The sequence below is a fragment of the Equus quagga genome, chromosome 5 (assembly GCF_021613505.1).
Source record: "Equus quagga isolate Etosha38 chromosome 5, UCLA_HA_Equagga_1.0, whole genome shotgun sequence".
NCBI classification, from domain to species: Eukaryota; Metazoa; Chordata; class Mammalia; order Perissodactyla; family Equidae; genus Equus; species Equus quagga.
The window spans coordinates 119,543,802-119,570,265 of record NC_060271.1 but is presented as its reverse complement, the minus strand read 5'-3'; the positions used below and the strand labels follow the sequence as shown (position 1 = coordinate 119,570,265).

The 26,464-nt window shown below is 36.4% G+C and overlaps 1 protein-coding gene across 5 annotated transcripts in view; it reads right to left on the bottom strand.

The window, feature by feature from the left end:
* Positions 1-26,464, bottom strand: part of ITSN2 (intersectin 2) — a 134,522-nt gene that overhangs the window by 65,640 nt on the left and 42,418 nt on the right. For all 5 annotated transcript variants that reach the window (XR_006888743.1, XM_046662496.1, XM_046662495.1 and 2 more), the window contains exons 8-17: positions 26,276-26,415; positions 21,679-21,742; positions 20,993-21,130; positions 20,453-20,538; positions 19,482-19,744; positions 18,494-18,643; positions 16,106-16,246; positions 15,025-15,112; positions 9,799-9,938; positions 8,686-8,766 (exon numbers count right to left, since the gene is read on the bottom strand). Coding sequence is in view for 4 of the 5 variants with exons in the window: in XM_046662496.1 (XP_046518452.1) it covers positions 8,686-8,766; positions 9,799-9,938; positions 15,025-15,112; positions 16,106-16,246; positions 18,494-18,643; positions 19,482-19,744; positions 20,453-20,538; positions 20,993-21,130; positions 21,679-21,742; positions 26,276-26,415 (1,291 nt within the window). In the remaining variant the exon portion in view is untranslated. The remainder of the gene's footprint in view (positions 1-8,685; positions 8,767-9,798; positions 9,939-15,024; positions 15,113-16,105; positions 16,247-18,493; positions 18,644-19,481; positions 19,745-20,452; positions 20,539-20,992; positions 21,131-21,678; positions 21,743-26,275; positions 26,416-26,464) is intronic.

Below are 26,464 nucleotides of genomic sequence, written 5' to 3'. Positions count from 1 at the left end.
CTCAACAAAGCATTCACAAAAATTTTTAAATCCAGCATTTATATTTATCGTTTTCAGTCGGAGGGTTGCTCAAGGTACCTACTCTACCATCCTGAAAGAAATGGAAAATGCAACTTGCTACTTTACCCAACAAGACTGAAACACTCCTTCAGTGAAAAGAAGTAGTCTTATATTCCGATTTTGCTTAAAGAAACATGATGTTCTTTCCAAAGGCAAAGGCTTAAAAGAGATTCAACTGACAAAATACAACTCAACTGAATAATGCAATATAATCAGAACAAAAATTTCTTACCAGTCATAAAAAAAACCCATAGCAGAATACAAATTAGCTCCTCAAATTGAACATCTGTGGTGTAGCACTTTGAAGTGCTTTTACAGATAATACCCACATTTGATCTTGATAACATTCTTGTAAAACAGATATCATCAAGACCATTTGAGGCTCAGAAGATTAAGTGCCTCGCCTGAGGTCATGGAGTTTTGAACTATCTCAATTATGCCATTCAACCTCTTTCACATACCATGGATTCTACACTTACTTTCACTTAAACTAGAGTAAATAGCTAAATTACTAAAATATCTTTCTTAACAAGGAAAAACTTTCAAGATTAAATGATTTAAAGGAGTTTGAAACAAACATATTTCATATCCATTTTAAAATGAGGTGGTTGTGAGGCAAGAAACACAAAAGAAGCATTTTGAATACAGCAAAGTGTACAGTGAAGTGGAACTCCGCCCGATCTTTTTGTGTCATCCTCTCACCTGACTATTTCAGACAAGGCTCTGGGGCTATTCATAGGGTTTTCATGGCTAATCTTTCGGAAGTGGGTGGCCAGGTCCTTCTTTCTAGTCTGTCCTAATCTGGAAGCTCTGCTGAAACCTGTCCAGCATGGGTGACTCTGCTGGTATTTGAAATCCCAGGGGCATAGCTTTCAGCATCACGGCGACATGCAGCTGCCACAGTGTGAGAACCAACCGACAGATGGTGTGATTCCCTGATCAGAAATGAAACTGGGCTGCAGTGGTGAAGGCACTAAATCTTAACCACTAGACCACCACAGCTGGCTTCTAGGTATTTGTACATTGGTAAATCATGGGTGAGAGGCTGAGAAGCTGAGGAGAAGGTGATGGCTATGAAGCTGAGCAAAGCTTCCAACTGTCTTAAGGGGCTGGGGAACAAAAATTGGAATTCAAGGGGAACAGTCTCAGTAAACTTTTGGCTTTTGGTTGTGGATCCCAAGGTCTAGGGGATCACCAAGAAGGAGACTAGCCCAGCTTTGAAACAGCTCAATCAATGCTTGGATTAAGGTGATCTGCCCCACCCTGCCTACCAAAAGCAAAATAAAATTCTCTCTGGAAGAGATAATCTCATTTGGAGTTTCAAATTATCTTTTTAATTTTTTATATAAAAAGTCTGGCATTTAGTAATTACCAGGTATACCAAGAGTCAAAAACATATGGCCAAGAACTAAGAGAAACACATATAATAGAAAGAGATGTATAGATATTGGAGTTATCAGATAAGAACTTAAAGACAAAAGTGATTAATATGTTCAAGAAATCAGATGACAAGATAAGGAATTTCAGCAAAGAACTGGAAATTATTGAAAAAATAAAATGAAAACTCTACAGCTGAAAAACATAATGGAAATTGAGAACTCAAGAGATGTGTTTAACATCAGATTAGACAAAGATAAAGAGAGGAATATTAAACTATAAGATAGGTGAAAAGAAAATATCTAGACTGAAGCACAGAGAAATAAAGACTAGAAAACACAAAAAAACGTAGAACACAAGAGGCATACTGAACAGAGTAAAAAGGTCTAATATACATGTATTTAGAATCCAAGAAGGAGAAAAGAGAAAGAAATGAGAAGCAATGTTTGATTTGAATGGACAAAAACTTTCCCAAATGACAAATGACATCAAGCTACAGATTCAAAAAAGACCACAAGCCCCAAAGAACACCACATTAGACACACATCATAAAAAAAACTACTAAAACCAAAGACAAAAAAATGTTTAAAAAGTAGTCAGAGGAAAAAGAGCTATATTATCTTAAAGTTGATATCTAATTTCATAACGCAAAAATATGGAAGCCAGAAGAAAATGCAATAACATCTTGAAGGTACTGAAAGAAAACTATCCTAGAATTCTATACCCAGTGACAATATTCTTCAAAAATAAAGGTTAAATAAAAGCATTTTCTGAAAAACAAAAACTGAAAGAATTCGTCACTAACAGATCTGTACTAAAGAAAACATACCACACATTTAAGCATATTCTTTAGGCAGAAGAAAAATAATCCCAGATGGAACATAAAGATAAAGGAAAGAACGAGAAGCAACGGAAACCTGGATAAATATGCAAGTATATTTATTTATTTTTTCCAGATGTACATCATATTTCGAATTCTGTATACATTACATCATGTTCACCACCCAAACACTAATTATAGTGCATCCCCTCACATGTGAGCCTAATCACCCCTTTTGCCCTCCCCCTCCCTACAAGTATATTTAAATGAACATTGACAATATAAACAACAATAATAATAATGTCTTATGGAGTTCAAAATATATGACATGAACAGCACCAAGACAGGACATGTATGGCGATAAATGGAGTTAAAATATCCTAAGGTCTTTGCATTATCCAGGAAGTAGTAAAATTACCAATTTATATTAGACTTAAATAAATCAAGGATGCATATTGTTATCTCTTGGATACCCACCAACAAAATGTAAAAGAAAGTATAACTAATAAACTAATAGAGGAGGAAAAAACAGATTAAAAAAAAAACACTTGGTCAAAAAGAGGGCAAGGAAGGAGGAAAAAAGGAACACAAAAGGAGTGAGACAAACAGACAACAAAGAGAAAAATGGTAAATTTAAATCCAAATTTGTCAGTAATTACATTAAAAGTAAACAGACTAAATATCCAATTAAAATACAAAGACTAGATTTTAAAGACTCCAACTATATGCTATTTAAAAGATACAACTTAAAGATGCAAACAGGTTAAAAGTAAAAGACATACCATGCTAACTCTAACCAAAAGAAAGTTGGTGTAGTTAAACTAATATCAGAAAGAGTAGACTTTAAAGCAAGAAACATTTCTAGAGGAACATCTCATAATGATAAAAATGTCCAGCCACCAGGTAGCTATTGCAACTCTAAATTCATATGCATCCAGAAACACAGTCTCAAAATCTATAAAGAAAAACATAACAAACCAAAAGAGGAAAAGACAAATACATAATCAAAGTGGAAGATTTTATCATACCAATCTCTGTAACTGACAGAACAAGCAGATAAGAAAATCAGCAAATCAAATCACTTTGTCTTCACTCTGAAGCAGGGCTTCTTAACAAGAGGACCACAGACCTCCCAAGGATTTTGTTGTTGTTGCTTTAAACAGAATTCAAGAGTCCATGAACTTGGACAGGAACAAAATTAATCTTTACTTTCACTAACCTCTATCTGAAATAAAGCATTTGCTTCAATTCCAAACATAAGCAACAAACCACAGTAATATTAGCTGCACTTGTGACAATTTTCACCAACAGAAATAACAGATATTTTCATATTATATTATAGATAACTTGCTAGGTACGTCATATACATCTTCACTTCAAAATATGGTATTGCTCTGCCTGTCACTGGATCTTGTTATTTAATTTATTAATATAGAAGCACATATATTACTGTATCACAAATTTGCTTTTAAAAAATATTTTCTGACTCTTACAATTGATTTTCCTTGTAATTCTACATATTTCATTTTATACATTTAAAAAAATTATTCTGAGAAGGAGTCCAGAGACTTCACCAAACCTGAAGAGACTGGCACAAAGATAGTTAAGAGCCTTTGCTTTATAAACAATATTTATAACCTACGTCTCCCAGCAGCTCTTTAGGCCCACACTTCCTACTATTATACCTCACCCTGGAGCAAAGAAGTTCCCGAGGTAGACCTCAAATTCTCTGAAGGGAGGAAGAGAATATTTCTTTAACGCTTTTATTATGAGTTTGGGAAATGTTTTCTCTAACATCTAGTTCATAGCTCATTCAAGTTTGTACTTACAATCGAAAGGACTAGCGTTCTTGATCCCAAAAGTAGTTGTCCCCTCTATAAATAAAAATCTTACCTTGCCACTAATACAGGTTACCCCAGATCCTTGGGAGTACAGGTTAAGAAGAACCTAACCCACTGGAATAAACCGCAATTCCGGTCTAGACGGATTCGATTTTCCCTCTAAGGAAAAGTATTTCCTTAATCATTATCCAAAGTCAACAGTGGTGACTCTCCAATACACTAAAGGTATTTTGGAGATTCAGGATAATCTCCTCCCTAATAAGAACAATAAAAATATTTGTATAGCATATTAACAGTTCTCAAAACACTTCCAAATATATGCTATCTCATTTAATCATCATAAGACTTCAAAGAAGGCAGAGTAGATATGGTCAGCTTCACTTTGTCAATGAAGAAAGCAAAATTTGGAGGTTAAACGACAAATAGTTACACAACTAGCAAGTGGCATGGATAGAACCAGAACCCATTTCTTCAGATTCCTAGGCCAGTACTTTTTTCATTGTACCTCACTGCTAAAGATAAGATATTATGTGAATTTCCTTAACAGAATAATGGCCTGTCAAATATCTCATCCTACTGGCTTTACTATTTGTCCTAGTGTGACCTGAGCAAAAGAGTAAAAATTATCACTGATCCTGTACATGTCTATTATAGGGTCCAATTAACATAATTTCCTAACAAACAGTCTTAAATGTTATACTTCTGTTTCACCACAAGTAGCCTAAAGTAGTGATCACTTCAGAATCTCTACTGTCCCAAAGGATGACATAATTAGAACTGTCTGTCCTCCAAGACCATTGGGACCAATTCCATCTCACCTATCAACTGCCCCAGCTTTTCTTGTCATCCCTACCACCTGAATTCTCATCTCTATGATGCTATTTATCCCTTGGTCTGACCCAATCCCCTACCCTTGCTCCCCTCAAACCCCTCCACTGCCCTGGAACTCCCTCTTTGTGGTCAGGAAACTCTCACATTCTCTGAATGGAAATTCCCCTACCTCCTGGGCCTTTTTTGGCTGATGTCTCAGGACACTGCTTTTCCTCTGTTTCTCTCTCAGTTTATTACCACATTTACATCAGGGGCAGAGGATAAGTTTACTATTTTCCTTACTCTTCATTGCCATTTCCAGACCATTATTTCTCCCCATTCTTACAAACTCCATGCTTTTCTGAGGCTCATACCATCCAGCACTACCACTTTCTCTTCCTCTTTATTATCATTTATTGGTCACCTCAAAGTCAAACTGTCCTCAATCATTCATCTTCACTATTCTCCAAGTCTTTGAGATCCACATAGATGACTCCATCAAAACTTCAACTCTCAGGTTGATCTCCTCAACAATGATACTTTTTTACTCCAGTTAATCCATCATTTGCATTATTATACCCTGAATCTTGTCATCATCAGAAAGAGAAGTACCAGTGATCAAATACCTCCCTCTTCAAACCTAAGTTATTATCCTTCAAGCTTTTCTTATACTTGGTACATCCATTTCAACAGCTTTCCAATCTCATTGAGACCTCCATTCTGTTGACTCCATTGTTCTCTCCTTTTTCATCAGCACCCGCTTCCTCTCCTCACATCCCTTTATGTCCAGTCCGTATTTCAGAGCCCACCTTTATCATAATTATTGTGTCAAGATCTATAACTCCTTTGTCCCTCCCTCTTTGCCCATGCCTATTAAGACCCCAAACCTGTATGAACCTATGAACCTATTTCATCAGTCTTCTCTGTGCTTACACCCAAGCAGCTGAACTTTGGTGAAGAAAAATCATACAATTAGGCGTGCTGTTTTCAATTTATATACACGACCTCCAACTTCAAATAGGCATTCAACGTTGCTAAGCACACCTACTGTTCTCCTCTACTAAGCCTGCACCCTCCGCCCTCACCAAGAGGTCTATTTCATGCCTACTTTTCTCTCCTGAAACTTCCTAAGCTTCTATTCATTCTCCTCATTACCAGCTCATAATCTTGCCTCATTAATCCAGACCGGAACTCCCTCATCTTTCCATCTCAAAATCAAAAAAACTTCCGCAATTGCACCCATCTTCTTCTAATCTAGTATGCGTTATTCCATCTCCTCAACTACCCAGGAAGACTACTTGTAATGGTCCAATTTGCTTCTGATTTTAAGTTTTGAAGCTGTCAATTATCTACTCTCCACCAACAAATTTAACTACATTCACACCTATCTCATCCCCATATGTATATGTATACCATAACACTGGAAGTACTCTTTTTTATCCAATCCTTCAATCTATGCTCTAGATTATATCTTAATCTGCTTCTCTAGGGACTTTGCTCTATCAATTACCACTACCTTATATATTCAGTCTCAATCTCTCTCCTTTCTCTTCCTCCCTTCTCTCTTTACTGTCTCCTTCAAGTCTTTTTTTTTTTTTGCATTTAAAAAATAGCCTTTACTTAAAATAAGTTACATAGAGTCAGAAGTATACCTAAAATCTGGGATATATAGTTCTCTGCTGTTTTTTGACTAATTTATTTCTACTTTTTCTCATAAACTCCATATACTAATAACCCTAAATGCTGCATATTTTCTGACTCAGAACATTCAAAAACCATTCATTCAACAAGCATTTATTGCCACCCACTATGTTCTATACACTGTTCCAGGCACTGGGAATTCAGCAATGAAATATATGGCTTAAGCCAGGCAATCATCATTAAGACACTGAAATAATATCGTTAGTTACCTAACCAGCTCAATTTTATCCATTTCCATTATTCTGTCCTAACAGAAACTATCCCTTCCTCACGTAGCCATATGCCTCATGGAAAGCTGATACCATCTCCAAGGGTGGTCCCAATTATTCTTTTTTTTCAGCTTCACTGATGTCTAACTGACAAATAAAAATTGTATATATTTAAGGTGTACAACTTCATGTTTCAATATACGTATACACTATGAAATGATCACCACAATCAAGCTAATTAACATCTATCTATCTATCTCATATAGTTATTATTTTCTTTCTTTTTTTTCCCCTGTGGTAAGAATGTCTAAGATCTATCATCTTAGCAAATTTCAAGTATACAATAGAGTATTCTTTACTATAGTAAAGAATCCACGCTATACATTAGATCCCAGAACGTACTCATCTCGCATAACAAAAACTTTGTATTCTTTGTCCTTCAAGTCTTTCTTAAACCAAAAAAAAAGGTTTTCCTTCAATCTCACGATCTCTCTTCACTCCTCTCCTAAAGAGTTGTTCACAGTCACTTAACTCAACTCCCATTCATTCCTGATCTGCTGCAATCCAGCTTCTGCTGATCATTCAGCTGAAATGGCACTTTTAGAAAGGTCTTCAAAGGCCTCTTTGTTGACCATTAGATGGATATTTTTCAGTACTACGTTAATTGATTGCTCTGTATCACTTTACAAAGATAATTACAGAATGCCTCTTTTCTTGCTTTCTGTGACAATCTCCTGAGCACTCTGACAGTACAGGTCTCATCCCCTTCTAGTTTCCTAAATTGCCTCTGATGAAAGTATCAATAAGCAGTGAAAGGCTAGAAGGCAGGAAGCAGAAGGAAGAAAGTAAAAGAAACAAGAATAATCTGCTGGCCTGTGAAGAATCAAATGCTAACTAAAAGAATCAGACTTATGAGTGTGAGTACAGTTCACAAATCATCATCAAATTTCATTTTATAGATGAAGAATTCTAGGTTTAAATTTCTGTGCAATCAGCAGCAAAAGTTCTAAGACCAGAGAATCTGGCCATTCATGCTCTAACCATAAAGGAAAGGCTGATACCACCTTTCCAATTTGCTCTACCTTTGCTTAGGTAACAAATGAGTTCCACTTATCCTGTTCCTGTCTTCACTGTGTGTATATATGCAACTGTCCTACTGCCATCATTGGAGCACCGAGTACAATGCACAGTCAAAATCTACTAGGGTCAGCACCTTTCTTTTAAACTACATTAAAGAGGAATTCACTGAGTACTTTAAATACTCTGTATGCTGTACACGACAAAACAAACTATTTATTTATACATATGATTTAAACCTTTTTATCTGAAGTGCAAGCCTGTCTAAACATGAGGCCTGGTAACTAGACATTAACTAAAGCTGCCCTGCATTATTGGTTCTTTAAGATTTTTCCTTATAACAGTACTATGAAGCAGCCCATATATACACGATATAACCTTGCCTTAGATTTCAGAAAGTATAAGTTTTATTTCAAACAGTGATTTTCAGTGATATAGGTAAATGATTTAATCTCATACTCTTTTAGCTTTCCTTTTAATTGAATCAGTAATCAGCCCATCAGTTAACCCAACGCACAGGGATGTTGAACAGGAACCAGGTAAAATTTCTAAGTATCCTGGGCTCCTCATAAGAAAGGTTACTCCAGGCAACTCTACTGATTTCTGGCATTAGACTCAAACAGGCAGTTAGACAGCAGAAGGATATTCAAGCAAGCAGAAAGAAAAAAGATCTATATTGTATGTTATTTCAAACAAAGATACTCAGATAAATGCAAAGAATAGTCTAGTTTTTTAAAAAAGAAAACAGTAAAGTAACTCAAAGAAAAGGAGCTAGATATTAGAAAATAACCTTAAGTAAGAGGAAGAGGTTGTTGAGACAGCTTAGCAGAGACAAAAGGCACTGAAGAACAGAGTCATCCATATTCCCACACTGTAAGATAAGGCAGATAAAAAGCCAATTAAACTATGTACAGATTTTTAAAAAAAATAATGTAGGGAAGATAACTTGGCTGGCTGGTCTGTCCATCAATGAAAAATTATTTGGTTTTCTTTAAAATTTGTTCTATAGAATACATGCTTGTGTAAAATGTATTATTAACATTATTCACTTCAAATTTCCCCTCCTTAACTGAAGCCACCACAGTCTCTTTTCTTTATCACACTGTTGACTCTATAGTTGGTGTAACATTATTCTAAATAAGTCAGCAAGACAGAAGTCACATGAAGAGACAGATAGCTGCCTGAAAAACTATGTAATACCTGATGCTCTGAAAACTTTATGCTCAGCAAAGAAATAACTGAGACTATTCTCAAATTTGAATGATGTGCCATTAGTCTGGTCTTTAGCTTTTAATATTATCTTTCATAAGTATGGCTTCAGTATACAACTAATACTGCACAGAATAAGCCTAAGGTGCATGTTTTGGACATGTGCTCTGCCACTGCAGCAACAAGGAATCATGAACTTACTTCTCATGCAAAGTTCATAGTGCCAGATTATGCTCCGATTTCACTGATTACTGCATCATTTCACAAAGGTTAATTAAATTAAATTGTAACAAAAGAAAAAAGAGATTTAGTGTGTTAAAATAGCCCTTATCACCAGGATTATTTTACATTTTTCATACTTCCCATTTTAGAATTTTGTCTAAGATTATGCTGGCTGAGACCAGTTTTCTAATACTGACAAAGGCAATTATTATTAAAGTGTATAGATGCCATTCAAAACAGTCATGAAAACTGGAAACTATGGTAAATGGTATGGTTAGTTACATGACACAATGTTCATAATATCTACAGAGAACATTAAAAACAATCTTGCAATCCTGGTATAGCTCAAATTATAAATTATGAAAATATACTACATATAACAATAATAGCTTCAGCTATTCATTCTATAAAATCAAAATAAGGAAGGTAGGAAGGTAGATAACTAAAAATGAATATAACAGAAGATAAATACCTTTAGTTGATTGTTAAATGAATCCATTTCAGATAGCTTAGATGCAGTTTCTTTTTCAAGAGCATCTAATTGTTCCTTAAGTCTTTGGCATAATTCTTCCTTTTCTAATGATTTTTTATGAAGTAAACCGATCCCTAAATCTGAAATACAAACATCAGACAGTTTACATTTGGTAGAAATTCCTATGTCATTATCAGTAATTCACATTTACTACCTGGTCAAATGGGTGTAACTAGAAAAAAACAAAGGATGTACGTGCATAATGTGGATCAGATGAAGAGAAAAAGACTCCGTGGTCATTTCCTCTTTGTCAGATCATATCATGGGAAGATCCTCATAGGGAAATGTTACAAGAACTGGTTCTGTACTCAAAAGTACCAGGACTTGAAGTAACACTCCACTTTGGGTAAGGCGCTTCACCAATCTGATCCTCAGGCCCTGCCTCTATACAGTGGGCATATCACCCACCTCATTTATGAGGTGAGGGATATAAAGCCATTAGTCTGGCCCATTGTAAATACTCAAATTAATAGCAGCTACTGTTAAAGCAGCTTTCTATTTATTCTTAGTGCTCCCAAGAAGAGAGGAATATTCATGGCAAGGACTCAATAAATACTAGTAACTGGATTATTGAGTAATATTATTTTAGGAGGTAAGTACAGAGAGGGCTTCATTTTATATGATCTTTTCTTATAAACGTGGGGATGGAGAAACTAGATGGGAATATATAATGCAGATTATACTACAATAAATTAAAATAGCAATCTTACTATCTAAATACATATTTTAAAACTTTATGGCATTTTTAAAAGTACAGAAATCTAGTATAAAATTTAAATAAAATGAGGCATATAGAGTAAAAAGTAAAAAGTTCCCTTCATGTCAACCCCCAGCTTATCTTCTCTTAGGCATTTACATTTAGATATATGCATATTCAACATTCATTTCCACAGGGTTTTAATGAGATCATATGGTCTACATTGCTCAGCAACTTGTTTTAAACTTAATAACACACGCTATCAATCAACACAACAGATCTAGTTCATTCGTTAAAACTGCTCCATTTTAGTCTACATTATGGCTATTCCATAATTTATGTAACTATTCCCTTTTTGACAGGCATTTAGGTTGTTTCTAATTTTCTACTATTACATAAAAACGTTGCAATAAATATCCTTGTACATACATTTTAATGCATGTGTAAAAGTATTTTATAAAGCGAGGTGAAAGAACTGCCATATAAAAGGATTTGAACACTTTAAATTTGGACACTGCCAAACCGCCTTTCCAAAAAGCTGTACCAATATACAATGACACCAAAGAACCTGTTTCTACATACGCTCGTCAGCACTGGATATTACCAATCTTTTTTCATCATTATTATTTTTTTTTTCCAAAGATTCTATTTTTCCTTTTTTTCCCCAAAGCCCCCCGGTACATCGTTGTGTATTTTTAGTTGTGGGTCCTTTTAGTGTGGCATGTGGGATGCTGCCTCAGCATGGCCTGATGAGCAGTGCCACGTCCACACCCAGGATCCGAACCAGCGAAACCGTGGGCCGCCACAGCAGGAGCATGTGAACTTAACCACTGGGCCACTGGACCGGCCCCATCTTTTTTCACTATTGCTAATTGGCAAAAAATAAATCTTGTTTCAATTTGTATTTTCTTGAAGCGGAATAAACATCTATTTATATATTTATTGGCCATTATCTTGAATTGCCTCATCTCATTCTTGGCCCGTTTTTTTCCCTATTAGGTTCTCTTAATTTCTCATTTGTAGAAGCTCTACATTCTTGTTGCAGTATATATATTTCAAATTTTTTACTATTGATATCATTCACCATGAAAAAGTTTTTCACTTTGATGTCATCATGTCTGTAAATATTTTCCTTCATAGCTCTATGTATTGTTTGAAGAGACTTTGCTGGCACCCAGATTATAAAAATGTTTGCTTGTTTGTAATATTTTTGTAGTTATTTTTTATGCTTAGCCTCTTATTTTATCTAGAACTTATTTCTGTAAAGAGTTTCCCCACTCCCCTTTTCAGATAATCAACTGTCCCCTAAATCACTTATTCAAAGGATAATAATTATTGAAAGCCCATCCTTTCCCCACTGATGTGAAATGCCAACTTTATCCTATCCTAAATTGCCATGCATCCATCGGCCTGTTTCTAGATTCTCTGTTCAGTTCCATTGTTCTGTGTTTCTATTTCTGATCAATAACACATTAATTTAGGCATTATAACTTTTATAACATGTTTTAATATCTGGTAGAGCTAGTCTCTTCACCCCACCAATGTTTTTCTTTTTCAAGTCTTCCCTAATCTTGCACATTTTCTCTTCTACGTAAATTTGTGAATTATCTTGCCAAGTTTCATTTAAAGAAACCTGAATAGACCTGAATATATGGATGAACAAGTAGAGAACTGACATCTTTATAATACTGAGCTACTTCATTCAGGAACATAATATGTACCTAACCTATCCAGGAATCTTTACGTCTATCAGTAAAATTTTATAGCTGTACGTTTCTTCTTTATTCAATAACAATGAAAATGCTAATATAAGACCTTTTTTCATGATATTTTCTAATTAAATACTTTTGATACATAGTAAGGTTACTGGTTTTTATATGCTAATTTTTTTATCTAGGCACCTTGCTAAATTTTCTTATAATTCTAATAGTTTTCCAGTATTTCAACAGATATTTAATCATTAAATTACACATCTCTTAGAAGCAAGGCACTGCACTATGGTCAATGGTAGGTAAAAAACAAGGATAAGGCATGCATCCTGTCCTCAAGTAGTTCAGAGTCTAGTTAAGTTGGAAGACAAGCAGTATGAAAAAATAAGTTCATAAACATTCTTTGTATCCTTCAAAATGAGCATCACTAATAATGGATTTTTCTTCTTTTCTGAGGAAGATTAGCCCTGAGCTAACTACTGCCAATCCTCCTCTTTTTGCTGAGGAAACTGGCCCTGAGCTAACACCCATGCCCATCTTCCTCTACTTTATACGTGGGATGCCTACCACAGCGTGGCTTTTGCCAAACGGTGCCATGCCCTCACCCGGGATCTGAACTGGCGAATCCCCGGGCCGCCAAGAAGCAGAATGTGCGAACTTAACCACTGCATCTCCAGGCCGGCCGCAATAATGGATGTTTTAATACTGAATTTGATTATATCATATCTACAAGCACTGTGTTAGGTACCTAAAAGACAGAGAGCCAACAAGGTAGTACAGTGGGCTCTTAAACAGACAAGAATTTGACAACTCCTATCACCATCTTGGGCAACTACTTAGTTTCTCTGAGTCTCCGTTTTCCTGAGTTGCATAACGGGAATAACAACAACTACTTCACAGGGCTGTTGTAGAGATTAAAGAAAACAATGCATGAAAACTGCCTAGTACAATGCTTGGTACACGGCTGGTAATCTTAAATGTTAATGGTTATGGAGACAAGAGTCTAAGGGATGCAGGGTACTTTGCAAATTCCAAACAAAAGCTTCCTATTTTGAACTGGACTACAGCAAAAATAAATAAGTAACAGCAAAATTGGATCACATTCCACAGAGAAAGAGTAGCACTACCAGGTCCCCAATAAGACATACTCTACACTCCATTGACAATCCAAACACTAACAACGACGATGAGGAGGATGATAGACTTTTTGCCACTGAACAGATCAGGAGTGCTGGTTCATCCTGCCTCTGGAATGCCCTTGGAGGGGCGAGGTGGGAGCTGATACACTCTGAACAGCCAAGACAAGAATCACATGCAAGGAAGAGTGTCTGAGAAGAGACATGGACAGGCTTTATCAGGGGAAGGTGGGAGATATAACATGAGCAGTTCTCACAAGAGTGAACTTCTCTGTTCCTGGTGTTTCTTTCATGTGAAGGGCCCTTTACCAGCACAACATTCCCAGCTTCTTTCCACCCCTTCACTAATTGGTGAGCTCAAGATAACAACCTGGGCATACACAGCCTAGACCCTTCTTATGCCTTGCTGTCTTGAGATTGAACTGCCCACAGGAAATCTGCGTCCTACTTTGTTCACACACCCAGTGTTTCACAGGTGCAGCCATACCACACCCAGATAAGCCATGCTGTCCAGTATCAGCTTTATCAATAATGAGGTGATACTTTGGTCTCATATGTCTTGTTCCTTTGCCTTATTTCTCAATTTGCTCAGAACTTGGGTAAAGAAGAAGGGTACTATTAACTGGACCTCCTAAACAGCCAAAAGTATAATACAGATCCCTGGAATGGAAAGATTAACAGACACTCACTGGGAGACATTTAGGATACTTCAGCCAGTTCTAATACAGCATTTGCAGATTTACTTTTCATTAATGAAACTTTCTTCTGCTATATTGTTACTGGCATACTATCCAATATACACTTTTTTTGTTTTTCAGTTTTCTCGTTAAGACTTGAATCAAGAAAAATGTTATATTCCCACAAATTATCCTGGAATATTTTGTTCCACAGGCGTCAGAGGGCCAAGTTGGTAAAATTCTTTATATGAATCACAGAGTTAGATGACATAAGAGGCCTGGGAAGGGTATACCATTCTGTTTGGGCCTGTCACTATACTCTCGCCCTCGAATCCCACAGGTTTGGCCCTATAGTGAAGTCTCCTCCCAGACAGTTCTTTACAATTAGTGCAGGATTTTGCCAAAATGCACATATAATCTTTAATGTTAGAACCAAACTTGTATCTTATTTAATTGTAGTCTAATACTTTGATTGATATTTGAAATACATAAATAAAAATGTTATCAAGATAGGAAGGTATACCACAATTATTACTTATTTTATTTTTATTTACTTTTTATTATTAAAACTGCTCTAAGGGGCCAGCCCAGTGGTGTAGTGGTTTGTGCACTCCACTTCAGTGACCCAGGGTTCACAGGTTTGAATCCAGGGCACGGACCTGCACACCACCTGTCAAGCCATGCTGCAGTGGCGTCCTACAAACAAAATAGAGGAAGACTGGCATAGACTTTAGCTCAGGGCCAATCTTCCTCAACAAAAAAAAAAAAGAAAGAAAGAAAGAAAGCTCTAACATCTGTGATATTTTTCACATTAATTTGAAATTTTTGACTACAGATAAAAAATATTACTTGTAACAGAATAATGCTATTTCAAAAAGTAACAGAATATGACCAAAACAGTCATTCAGAAAAGTATAAAAGAGGCAAAATAAACCTTAGAGACTTACCAGGTGTGTTACCGAGCTGCATATTTTTAATTCTTTCATTTAATAATTGCTTCTCAGGTACCAAATAGATAAGCTTATTTTGATATTCCTTATAAAAAGAAAAAGCAGTGCTTGATTAAAACTCTGCAATGTTGTCTAAGAATTTTTTGAAAACTTAAAAATATGATTTAATCACTCTTGAAACTTAGTATAGAATAATACATAGTTGTAAACTGCTTACAACTCATGAATAAAATAGAATGGAAGTACACATGATTTATATTTAAATATAAATCCATTTATGAATGACTGGCTGAAATTAAAAGCTGGTGAAGAAAGCCTTTGTTAACGGGGTATATCTAAAAGCCTTACAATTTTCAGCGTACTGATGTGACAGTGGGCCCAGGCTAAGAGGTGCCTTCGGTATCCGCACTAATGGTGTATGTAAGCAGGTCTTGACACTCCAAATGAACACGTGTACATCAAAGAGAGACTCAAAACTCAGGGATAGCTAAGGAAGCAGGTTTAAATCAGATAGCAAATGTTATTTGAACTTTGTCTATATCTGCTGTGACAAAGTGAAAAAACTGATTAATTGCCAGTCCACACAGAAAGTGAAATTTGATAGGAGGACTCTAGAGATGCAGAATGCAAGCAGAATCCCTATTTTGCAAACTATAAGAACTGAACTAGACCCTACTACACAAGTAAAGAACAGAATTACCAGGTCCCTAGTGATATTTTCAACATTCTCACCACAATTCTGAAAAGAATAACATTAAGTCAAAATTTCCTAAAAGTAGTAGCAATAACCTTAATGTAATATGTGTATTTATTTATTAAAGACCTAAAATACAATGTGATAAACGTCCATTTACGTATAAATATTAAGCAGAATTTAACCAGATGTCTAGCAGAACTTTAAGGGGTCTATGAGCTTCCTGATATTATATACGAGACAGTGTATATTCACATCTTCCTAGGAAGGTGGTTTACCAGAGACTCAAAGGGGTTCATGACCCCAAAAGCAAAAACCACCCTATTAGAAAGAATTATTAATAACTGTTCATGTTTAAGGACAATTCAGCAGCAAAGGACTTACCTGAAGTTCTTGTTGGAGTTGCTTGATTTCCATAATTTCCAGGTCGCACTGCTTATCCAGAACTTCTAGTTCAGTCTTTTGTGTTTGCTTTCTGAGTCGGACATCTTGAAGTCTGCCTGAGATCTGCTGATGTTTGCCATTCTATAGGAAGAGCGTATAAATATATGGTAACATAAAATGCTAATAGAAAATAATCTTATCAGGAGAATAGTATTTTTATTTAAATTTTTTCATGTCATTTATACTCAGTATGAGATAAATGTCTAAAACCAAGTAGAATATGTTTTAGAGTTCTGTTAATTTGAGAGCCATTAGCAGGAAATGCACCATTCTTAGAGCACAAGACCCCATATATCAAGATGAGAAAGCACAAACATAAGACACTGATTTTTTTTCTGAATTCAGCATTGAGGTGTTAATTTATAATATTAAAATAGAGACAATCTCAAAGAATAATGAGGAGGAATAAATGTTTGCATGTGGCATTTAGCATTAACTTCTCGGAGCCTCTATTTCTACCCTCGATGCCATCTAATTCCATCTAACTAAACAGTGTCCAGGAGGGCCTTTTGGGCCACAATTCTCTTCTCCTATACCAATACTCCTTTCCTCTTCTTCTGAGAAGTAGGGAAAAAAAGAAAAAACAGAGAGCAGAGATTCTCAATGGAGACGAGAAGAAGGGTAAGGTGTTATGAACTGAACTGTGTTCCCCCTCAAAATTCCTATGTTGAATTCCTAACCCCCAGTACCTCAGAAGGGGAGTGCATTTGGAGAAAGGGCCTTTAAAGAGGTAGTTAAGGGTTAAATGAAGTCACATGGGTGGGCTCTAATTCAATCTGACGGCTGTCCTTATAAGAAGAGAAAATATGGACATAAAAGAGACACCAGAGATGCACAGGTAAAGGAAAGACCAAGTGAGGACACAGCAAGAAAGCAGCCATTTGAGGCCAAGGACAGAGGCCTCAAAAGAACCCAAACCTGCTGACACCTTGATCTTGGAATTCCAGCCTCCAGAACTGTGAGAAAATTAATTTCTGTTGTTTAAGCCACCTGGTCTGTGGTATTTTATGGCAGCCTTTGCAAATTAATATAGTAGGATGAAGAGAAATGAGACCCCTGGTTAAAAATCACTGATAATGAAAATTTCGTATTTGAGAAGTACATGCTAAAGGGAATACGCTATGTCCATCCTAGAGCTCACGTTATTATCTTCAGCATGTGTAAGTATAGGTTCTGGACCTTTCCAGACTCTGCACAATAATCTATGCTACTGCTTGGTGCATTACTCCAGTTCTTGAAGGAAAAACAATCAATCTTAAGATGACCCCCCATTATATTTCTAAGGAAAAATATATAGTCAAGATAATGGTTCAGACAGATATCCAAGTAGCTACACAAAGCAGTTCAAGTTATTTAAGCCTGTTTTGTGGTACTATGGCATGATTAATAATTATGGCATGTTTTTCTATCCATTCAAAGGCATAGAATAGGACCTTTCTGACTAAAGATATTGTGATAATTTTTAAATGTAATTCAAGTCATCAACCCAATAAAATGTTGGACTAAATTAAAAAAGATCTAAATTTGGCTCTACCACATGGCTACACATGCATTTTTGCAAAACTCTACTACCCTATCAGATCAGGCTTATGGGATTCTATGATCATAGCAGAATAATCTGCCTTACCCAGACCCTTTCTATCTATCTATCTTCTCATCTTGCACTTCAAACAAGTCTTTTAACAACCTGACCCTCTGTCATCTGATGTGTAATTGGTAAGCATAGTAGCCAATATTAGCTAAAAATCATAGTCCTGCAGAACTCGAAGGAATCATTAAGAGATCAATTTAAGTCAATAGTTTCTAATCATTTTTTTCTTTTTAGCAGTAGAATCCTTTTTTCCAAGCAAATCTTCGATCAAACTCCAACAAAAGCAAAGCAGATAAATGTGGCGCATCTCTGTTGTGAAGTGTGGAAGGACTGGGGAAGACAGCGTTGTCCTGCTGCCTTGGCTTCCCCATCTCCTGCCTCTAGATATCCCTCCATAGGCCATCTTCCAGAGAACAACATGGAAACCGAAAATTACCGAATTAGTACAAGTGTTTATTTTACAGATGGACAAAGCGAGGCACAGAGAAGGGAAATGTCTTGCCCAAGAGCACATGGTTTATCAACATCTGAACAGAGACCATTACATAATCCTCAGCACGTTGAGTTGCTATCCTTTTTTAGTAAACTATATTGTCCAGACTGTTAAAAGCACATATGAAAATATGACTAATTACATTAAAACAATGAATTCAAGAGGTAGATTTTTAAAAAACGACATGTTTCATTAGGTAACTCTAGCATCATTCAGACAAATGTCACTTAAACTTTAGCCATACCAGTGCTTCCAACTCGAGATGAAGACTCTTCTTTTTAGAGTTTAACCTGACAATTTCTTCCTGTTCTCTATTCTTTTGATTGAGAAGCTCCTGTCTACGAATTCTCTCCCATTCTAAACGCCGTTGTCTTTCAAGCTCTTGTTTTGCTGCCTGAAAATAATGAATTAAAGTTAATTTTTAAATTAACAATTTTGCATCATTCAAAAACTGATGGGATGACAAAGAAAAAGGTGAGGCAGCATTTAGCACTTAGTGGGCTTGAGTGCCTAAGGGAAACTGGGCAAACCTAGTGTTACAACGGGCCTAAAACAAAGACTTCCACAGAAGAAACTTCACCCACCAGACTTTTGGATTGCTTCACAGAAGCATCCTTTTGTTGCACTTTTCTCTTAATAAACAAAAGGATCATTTCATAAATATAAATGTTAATAGGAATAATTGTACCCTTATTCTGGTATCAGGGAAAAACAAAACTTCTATTTACATTATTTCAGGGCCACCACAATTTACAGTGCTCCATCTCTAGCCCGTTAAAACAGCCAGTCCTCCGAGAGACCTCACACAACACTATTTATCCCCAAGACTTGTGCAAGCCCACCCTCTTGATTCCTCTTTACATCTGTGACTCCCCACTCTCGTCTTTCTGCCTCTCCAATTCCTTAGCCTCTTACTGTCATTTAATGACCTGATCAAACTTATCCCTTCCTCTGGCTCACTAACCTTAGCTCCTCACTCAATTCAGCTTTGCCATCAATCCTGCTCTGATTGAGCTATCACCAGCAGACATGCCTTCTCTACCAGTTATCGGCCCTGAAAACCCCTCACAAGCAAGGACTCTCTTTCCCTCCACGGGGGAAGGAAGATTCAGATTTGTACAGGATAAGTAAGAATGAATGATGCAGAGGAAAAGGCACAACAAAAATAATGAAATGTAGCCACTTATTAAATGTAACATTTTTCTGAGGAAATAAGATAACTTAAAAATAACCTCTCGTCTTTCGATCTCTTTTCTTCTTTCTTCCTCCCGTTGTCTCTCCAATTCCCTCTGCTTCTCCAAGCGTTTTTCTAATTCAAGCTGTTTCTTCCATTCTTGTTCTTGCAATTCTCTCTGTTTTCGTTCCCACTCTTCCTTTTCTTTCTGGGCTTTACGTTCTGCCTCCCTCTGTTGCTGCTCCATCATGGCCTGGCGTCGCTTCTCAAGTTCCATGTTCCCTCGCTCATAGTTGGCTTTCCGCTTGTCCTCAAAAGTAACTAAACAAGGTATATTATAAGCATTCTTGCACGTGAAGAGCCTACAGAACCTGTGGTCTAGTTTCAACATGCTCATGCCTTGTGATCATTTGAGTACTATTACTCTTTGGATAATTCTCCTAACGATAATTTTAACTCAAATGTAAATAGTAAAATATTTACTTTCTTCTGAGAATATTCATTTTTAGAAAACAAATTTCTAAGTTTGAATCCATCCACAAGAAAAAATAATTTTACTATTCTTGCCGATGAAAATACTTTTCAACTTTTTTCTCAGCATTTTCTTCAAGGAAACCAAAGCTATGTGGCTATACATTTGTTTTATTTGATATGTGCCATTAACTTTTTAATATTTTAAAATATCTACACATATACTTTTTCAACAATATTTAAACTTTTTTTTTTAAAGCTAAATATTTCATCACAAAGCTTTCCTAATGATTTTCCTAAAGTGGGAGAAGCATTTTAACTAGGATAGCTAGTATACACACTTGCCAATGCAAACACTGTCCTCCTTTGTACGTACTCTTCTTCCCAGTTTTGACTACCTTAATTTTATTGATGTGAAAATACATCCCATTCATCAAATAGTTTCTCATAGAGCATAGAAAATTTTAAGAATGTAAAAATTCTAAATATCCATTTACATTTCAAGGTAAAATTTAAGAGAATTCACTATAAATATACAACTTAGACACTCAATACTACCTGGTAATTTTTTCTGAGGTTCCTCTTCTTGCATTTTCTGATATGAAGGCAGAGTTCCATTAATGGAATCAATTTGCTTTCCTCCTCTAAGAAAGCAAACAATAAATTTAGCATCATGCAGTCTGGGAATTTTCAGACTAGACTATACAGATTACCAATGAGTAGAGCAGTTTAATATTTAGAACATAGTATTAAAAATATTTAAAACACAGTATGGTCTGTAGTTACAAGGTACAGCAGTATATGGATTGTCAAACAAGATAGATCTGGATTCAAATCATGGTTCAGCCAATTGCTGTTCTTGGATAAATTTATGCTTAATCTCTTTAGTCAGCAGTTTCCTTATCTATAATATGGTGAAAACACACCTACTTCTAATATCTATTTCTTCCTGGTGTAACACATTAAAAACTAAAATCAAATAGCAGTGTAAATGTTTAACTCTCCACTAAACTAGAGCAGACGCCTCAGGAAATCCTAAGTAATAATCGTGTCTTCCAAGTGATCAAAACCACACCTCTTCACCTCCAGAGGTCTCACCTGAAAGAGGGAGGGACAAGCTCAGGAGGTAAAGTCAGAGGCAATGGCTGTCCAGCTTTCGCCATGTCAGTGAGGTGCATCGCTAGGATAAACTCTTCAGCTTTTAGCTGTCCGTCACTATCAACGTCAGCCAGAGTCCTAAGGAAAATGTGAAAATTCACAACTTAGAAAGAAAGTCCATTTGGAGTAAAATAGTTTCAGAAGAGTTTAATTTTTTATTTTTAAAACAAGAATAATGATAGTAAAACATCTGGGTTAACATATTTTAATGAAATGTAAATACTTAGAGAAAAGTGAATTAATTTCTACCCTTAATCTTCGTATCACAAAAGAGAGGGAAGAAACTTTGAAACAGAAAGGGAAATATTCCTGAAAAAGCAACTTGTCTTGTTTCATGGTTAATTCACCTATCAAATCACATTTAGCTCTACATTAAAAATGAGATATTCTCTAATTCTCCATAGAAGGCATTATATGAAAGCAAACTAGTTTTATTTGTAAAATAATTAAATGCCAAAATCTCAAGAATAACATTTTGTACAGTTTTGTCTTTGTTCAAGGTTGCATTAACTTTCAAATGGCTGCTTTTATGGAACATCTTTGAGTCACAAACTTTTACAAGAAACAATATCTTTCTTTTAATAGAAGATATATAGTTAAAAATCACAATTAATGGACAAACTCACCAAATAGTAGCTAGCTGAGTTTGAGAAAGATTTGACTGAAGAAGCGCATTTCTAGCTTGAAAACCTGATTGAGTGGGAAAACCATAAAAAAAAGAAAATTCTTTAGCCTCTTTAAAATCATGCAAACCTGAATAGCTGTACCTGTAGAAAAAACACTGCTGCTATCCTGAGATCTTTTAACATCAAACAGTTTTTACCATGTGCCAAGCACTGAGCATTCAGCAACAATCAAAACAAACACATTCCCTGCCCCCAAGGAGTTTAAAATCTACATGAGCAGAATCAAGCGCTTCCCAGTATCCTTTCAGAAGACAGCAGTACACACAAGTGACTGACACAAAGGCCTGAGCCCCCGACACGGAGAGTATTAGAGGCCAAGTTCTGCGGCCTCCTTGCACTCCCAGCGCAACTCGCAACTCGAAGCACAGCTTAGCATTTCCAGATTTCCCCTTCTCTCTCTGGTCATTCCTTTGTCTCTACTCTTCCTCTTTTAAATGATCTGTAAATGTTGGCATTCTCCAAGGATCTGTCTTGGGCACTCTTTTCTCTGTGTGTGCACACCCATTTCTATGACTTTAACTAGCACCTAGAGGCTGATGATTCCAAAATGTACACCCCCAGCCCAAAGCTCTCCTCTAAGTTTAGACTTTTACATCCAACTGAAAAATCCACTTACGTATTTCACAAGTACCTCAAACCAAATAGGTATAAAACTACTCTCTCACCCACAGCCATCTTCTTAATCTTCACCCAAACCATTCTCCCTCACTCTTCCCTTCTCTATGAATGGCATCAGTGTCCATCCAGAGGCTCAAGCCAGAAATCAGACAATCACCCTTGATCCCTCCCTCTCCTGTACACCCATATCCGACACCAAGTTCTACACTTCTACATCACTGCATGTCTGGGTCCTTCTCACCCTTTAAGTCCCAATTTAATGGCACCCTCTCAGAAAGGCCTTCTCTGTCCACTCTATCATCCAATATACTTCCTGCTTGTTTCCTTCACATCTCATATCACAATTTGTAATGTAACGTTCGCTTGTTTACCTGTTTGTCTGTTTCCCCTTTATGCTAAGTTCTACAAAGACAAAAACCTTGACGGCTTTATTCACTAATGTATAGTCCATGTTTAGTACATAGATGCTTAATAAATATTTGCTAAAGTACTGAATAAAGTTGTAATCCTAAATTCTCCTCTATCTAAGGTGCAATGGGGACTTATGTAATAGCATTTGATAATAATAATAGCTAGTATTCATTGAATATTACAATGTATAGAAAACTATCCAACTTCTTTTCTCTCGTTCAGTGAGAGAAAAGAAAAATATGTTTCTGTAACAGGCTTCCTGATCTTCAAAGAATATATTCCAGAACAGAACATCTCCATCTGCTTCACAGGAGCACGCACTCCTAGTGAGCTAATCTGTGGCTTTCTGACCATGGATGAAATCATGTGGCTTCTCTAGGGAGGGTCTCCTAGTCAGTATAGCAGGTGCTGCACCTCCCTTTCTCAGGTGACTGAGCCATGAGTATCAGAAGAGTCAGCCTAAGTCAAGGCCCATCCAAACAACTCTGCACAGAAGAGAGTACATCTGCCAACTCTTCCTCAGCAACAGCTCCCATACAAAGCCAGCACAAACACCACTAAACCCATGGTTTCACTGAGCTTTGAACACAGAGGTCTAGATAATTTAAAGCTACATGTACTATATGGAACAAACACAAATGTACCACATATTATAACATGCACTCGAATGTTTACATTACATAACTTTAAAATCTTATTTACTTATTTTTAATCTGACCACTTAATAGCAATCACATAAAGATAAAACACTGGAAACAGCTCACAGCCTCATCCAACTAATTATTCCTCAGTAGATTTCACACAGGAAGTGAGATTTGAGGAGGTTTTTGTGTTAAAAGGAGGATTATTCCAATAAAGAGAGATGAAAGGTTATTTCAAAACTGAAAAAAAGGCTCAATAACTAATGTTTCAGATCCTGGACAAAGATAACAAAGTAGATTCCTTAGCATTAGGCAACAGAACAAACAGGAAGAAGAAGGGGAGGAATGTAAATGGTTAAAAGCACAAGGGTAGAAGGCTTAACTGTGTGCAAAGACAGAATAACACTAAGGACAACAAAGCCAGCAGGGTGCTTTACTGAAAAAAAGCTCACTTGAACACGTACACTATTGGTCTGCGAATCTTTTGAATATCCTACTTTCCCTGTCTATAATGCTAGTCTATAATTCACTACCTGGAAGTTCATTTATCGTCTAAGACCCAATTCAACTGTCCTCTCTTCTGTGAAACTCTCTTACTTCCTCAGAGTTCACCACTGTCTCATCCATACTAATCGCAGCACTTTTAAACCACTAATAACAGACTGTGATTATGTGACCTACACTACGGGCTCTTCAAAGATATGGGCCATGTCTTCCTCCTCTCCACATTCTAGTGCCTCTGAATGCCCAGAAGATATATGACTCAGGAAATCCCGGAGTCAGTGAATTAATATAAATAAATCATGATTGAGAGATCAGGGGGAAGAGAAGAGGAAGAACAAAAGCGAAAAACTTAGACCACCAACTGCAACATTTATTGAACAAAGTATAACATGGAAATCTAGGTCAGTCTCATCCTCACATATCCGGGGCTCATGACTAAGTTTCAGGATACCAGAAACAACTTCTCTTTTCAAAGAAAACCAATCCTTTCCTTAACTACTGATATATAGCTTTACTCTTGCAGGTCTAAGAATAACATTCTCTGAAAACAGTACAATACAGTCACACACCCCATAATAACGTGTCACTCAACGACGGAGCACATTCACGATGGTGGTCCCATAAGATTAGCACCATATAGCCTAGGTGCGTAGCAGGCTATACCACCTAGGTTTGTGTAAGCACATTCCATGTTTGCACGACGAAATCACCTAATGACGCATTTCTCAGAATATATCCCTGTCATTAAGCGACGCATGACTGTACACAACCTTCACACAATGTCTTTTTAGTTCACTTTGTTAATCTGTAAAAAGAAACTTCCTTAATGCAAAACGGAGAGCCTAAAGAAGTTCATTTTTTCAAAGAATGCGAATTGTGACTCTACACTAATCTCAAGTATGTTTGAGTACCATATTTCACAGAATCTAAGATGTCATCGCTTATAAGACACACCATTCTTTTATGTAACACTAAGAAAGAAAAAAACATTGCCAATAAAACCATGACACGGTGCTAAGACACCACTGACGGTAACACATATCCCAGTTTCAGAGATGTTAAAACGTAAAAAAAAAAAAAAAGGGTGACAAAAATATAGTCTATCTTGCTTCACATGATTTGATAAAATTACAGACAAATTTAGCTATTATGTAATAGTTGATACTATAAAGTATAGTGTATTTGTAAGTAATGAAGTATGATGATAAAAGTCACCATGAACCTACCACCCAACTTAAAAACTACATCATTACTAAACGCTTTGAAGCTGTGTTCCCTGACTTATCTCTACACCTCTCCAAGAAGAGGTAACTACTATCCTGAATTTTGCGTGCATAATTCCCACTTAAAAAAATTTTTTTTTCATCACATAGATATGTGTCTTTAAAGAAGATATTGAATATTTTTGCTTGTCCAATCAATTCCAAAGGCCTTATTGCTCCCTTGCCCCACTGCACAACGAGAGACCCCCACACTCCTAATTCATAGGCTACTATTCATTCTCTAAACATACCATGTACTTTTTGCTCTTAGGATTTCTTTTCTGTCACACTCAACTCTCCTCACCTTCAATCCATCTGTCTAAATCCTCTTTCTTTCATCATAGAGCTTAAATGTTCCCTTCCTATAAGATGTTTTATCTGATCTCTCAGTATTAATTATCTCCCATTCTGTGTTCCCTAGCACTTTAAAGCTCTATTATTTTAAAACACTTATTTCACTCTGTCTAAACTGTAATTAGTTGGTGAGTGAAAGAGAGAGGGGGAAGTTAGAAGGCAGGAACTCTACTTACCTTTACCCTCTTTATATCCCCTTCACTATTCTCAATTAGCATAGTTTGGATGTTTGTTCTGGCAAGGACTCAAATGTTCTATGGGGATCTAAGGTCAAGTTTTATGGCTACATTTGGATTGGAGCATAAAAGGGTGAGCAATGCTCATGTGAGGTTTTACGAGGGACAAGCAGAGAAAGAGCCGGCGAGGAAGGGGACTCTCGGGGAGAGCGGAGAGCGAGCTGAGGCTAAGTCCCACGCAGTCTCCCTCGTCACCTGAGCTTCTGCACTCACCACAGCGGAGGATAAGCTTTGATCTTCTCAAGGGAGAGGGCTTATTTCCAAAGAGCTGAGTGTATATCTGTATGTTCAACTCAATTTTAAGAACTTTGAAGAAAGCAATCAATTTGTATCCACCTTTGAACTCTTACACAGTTTACATTATTTATATTTATCAGATGCCTGCTAAAGTTTTGGGATGGTACAATTTTAGATGAGCTACAAAGTATAAATTCAAATAAAAGTTCTTCAATAGAAGTTCACATAAAAAACTTTAATTCTCTCACATTCTTAAGCATTGTATGGCACTTACCTGAGAGGTATCCACTCATGCTTTTGTCAAGACTATTAAATTTTTGCCGATATTTTAATCGTGAAGGCTGAGGAACCGCCCACTCTGAGGTCCCAGTTTTGGGCGAGTTCCCTGAGAGGGAAGCAGTTGAGGAAGTTGAGCTATAACAAAATTTAAAATTTTTATGTTACTAAATAAAATTAAACTTTA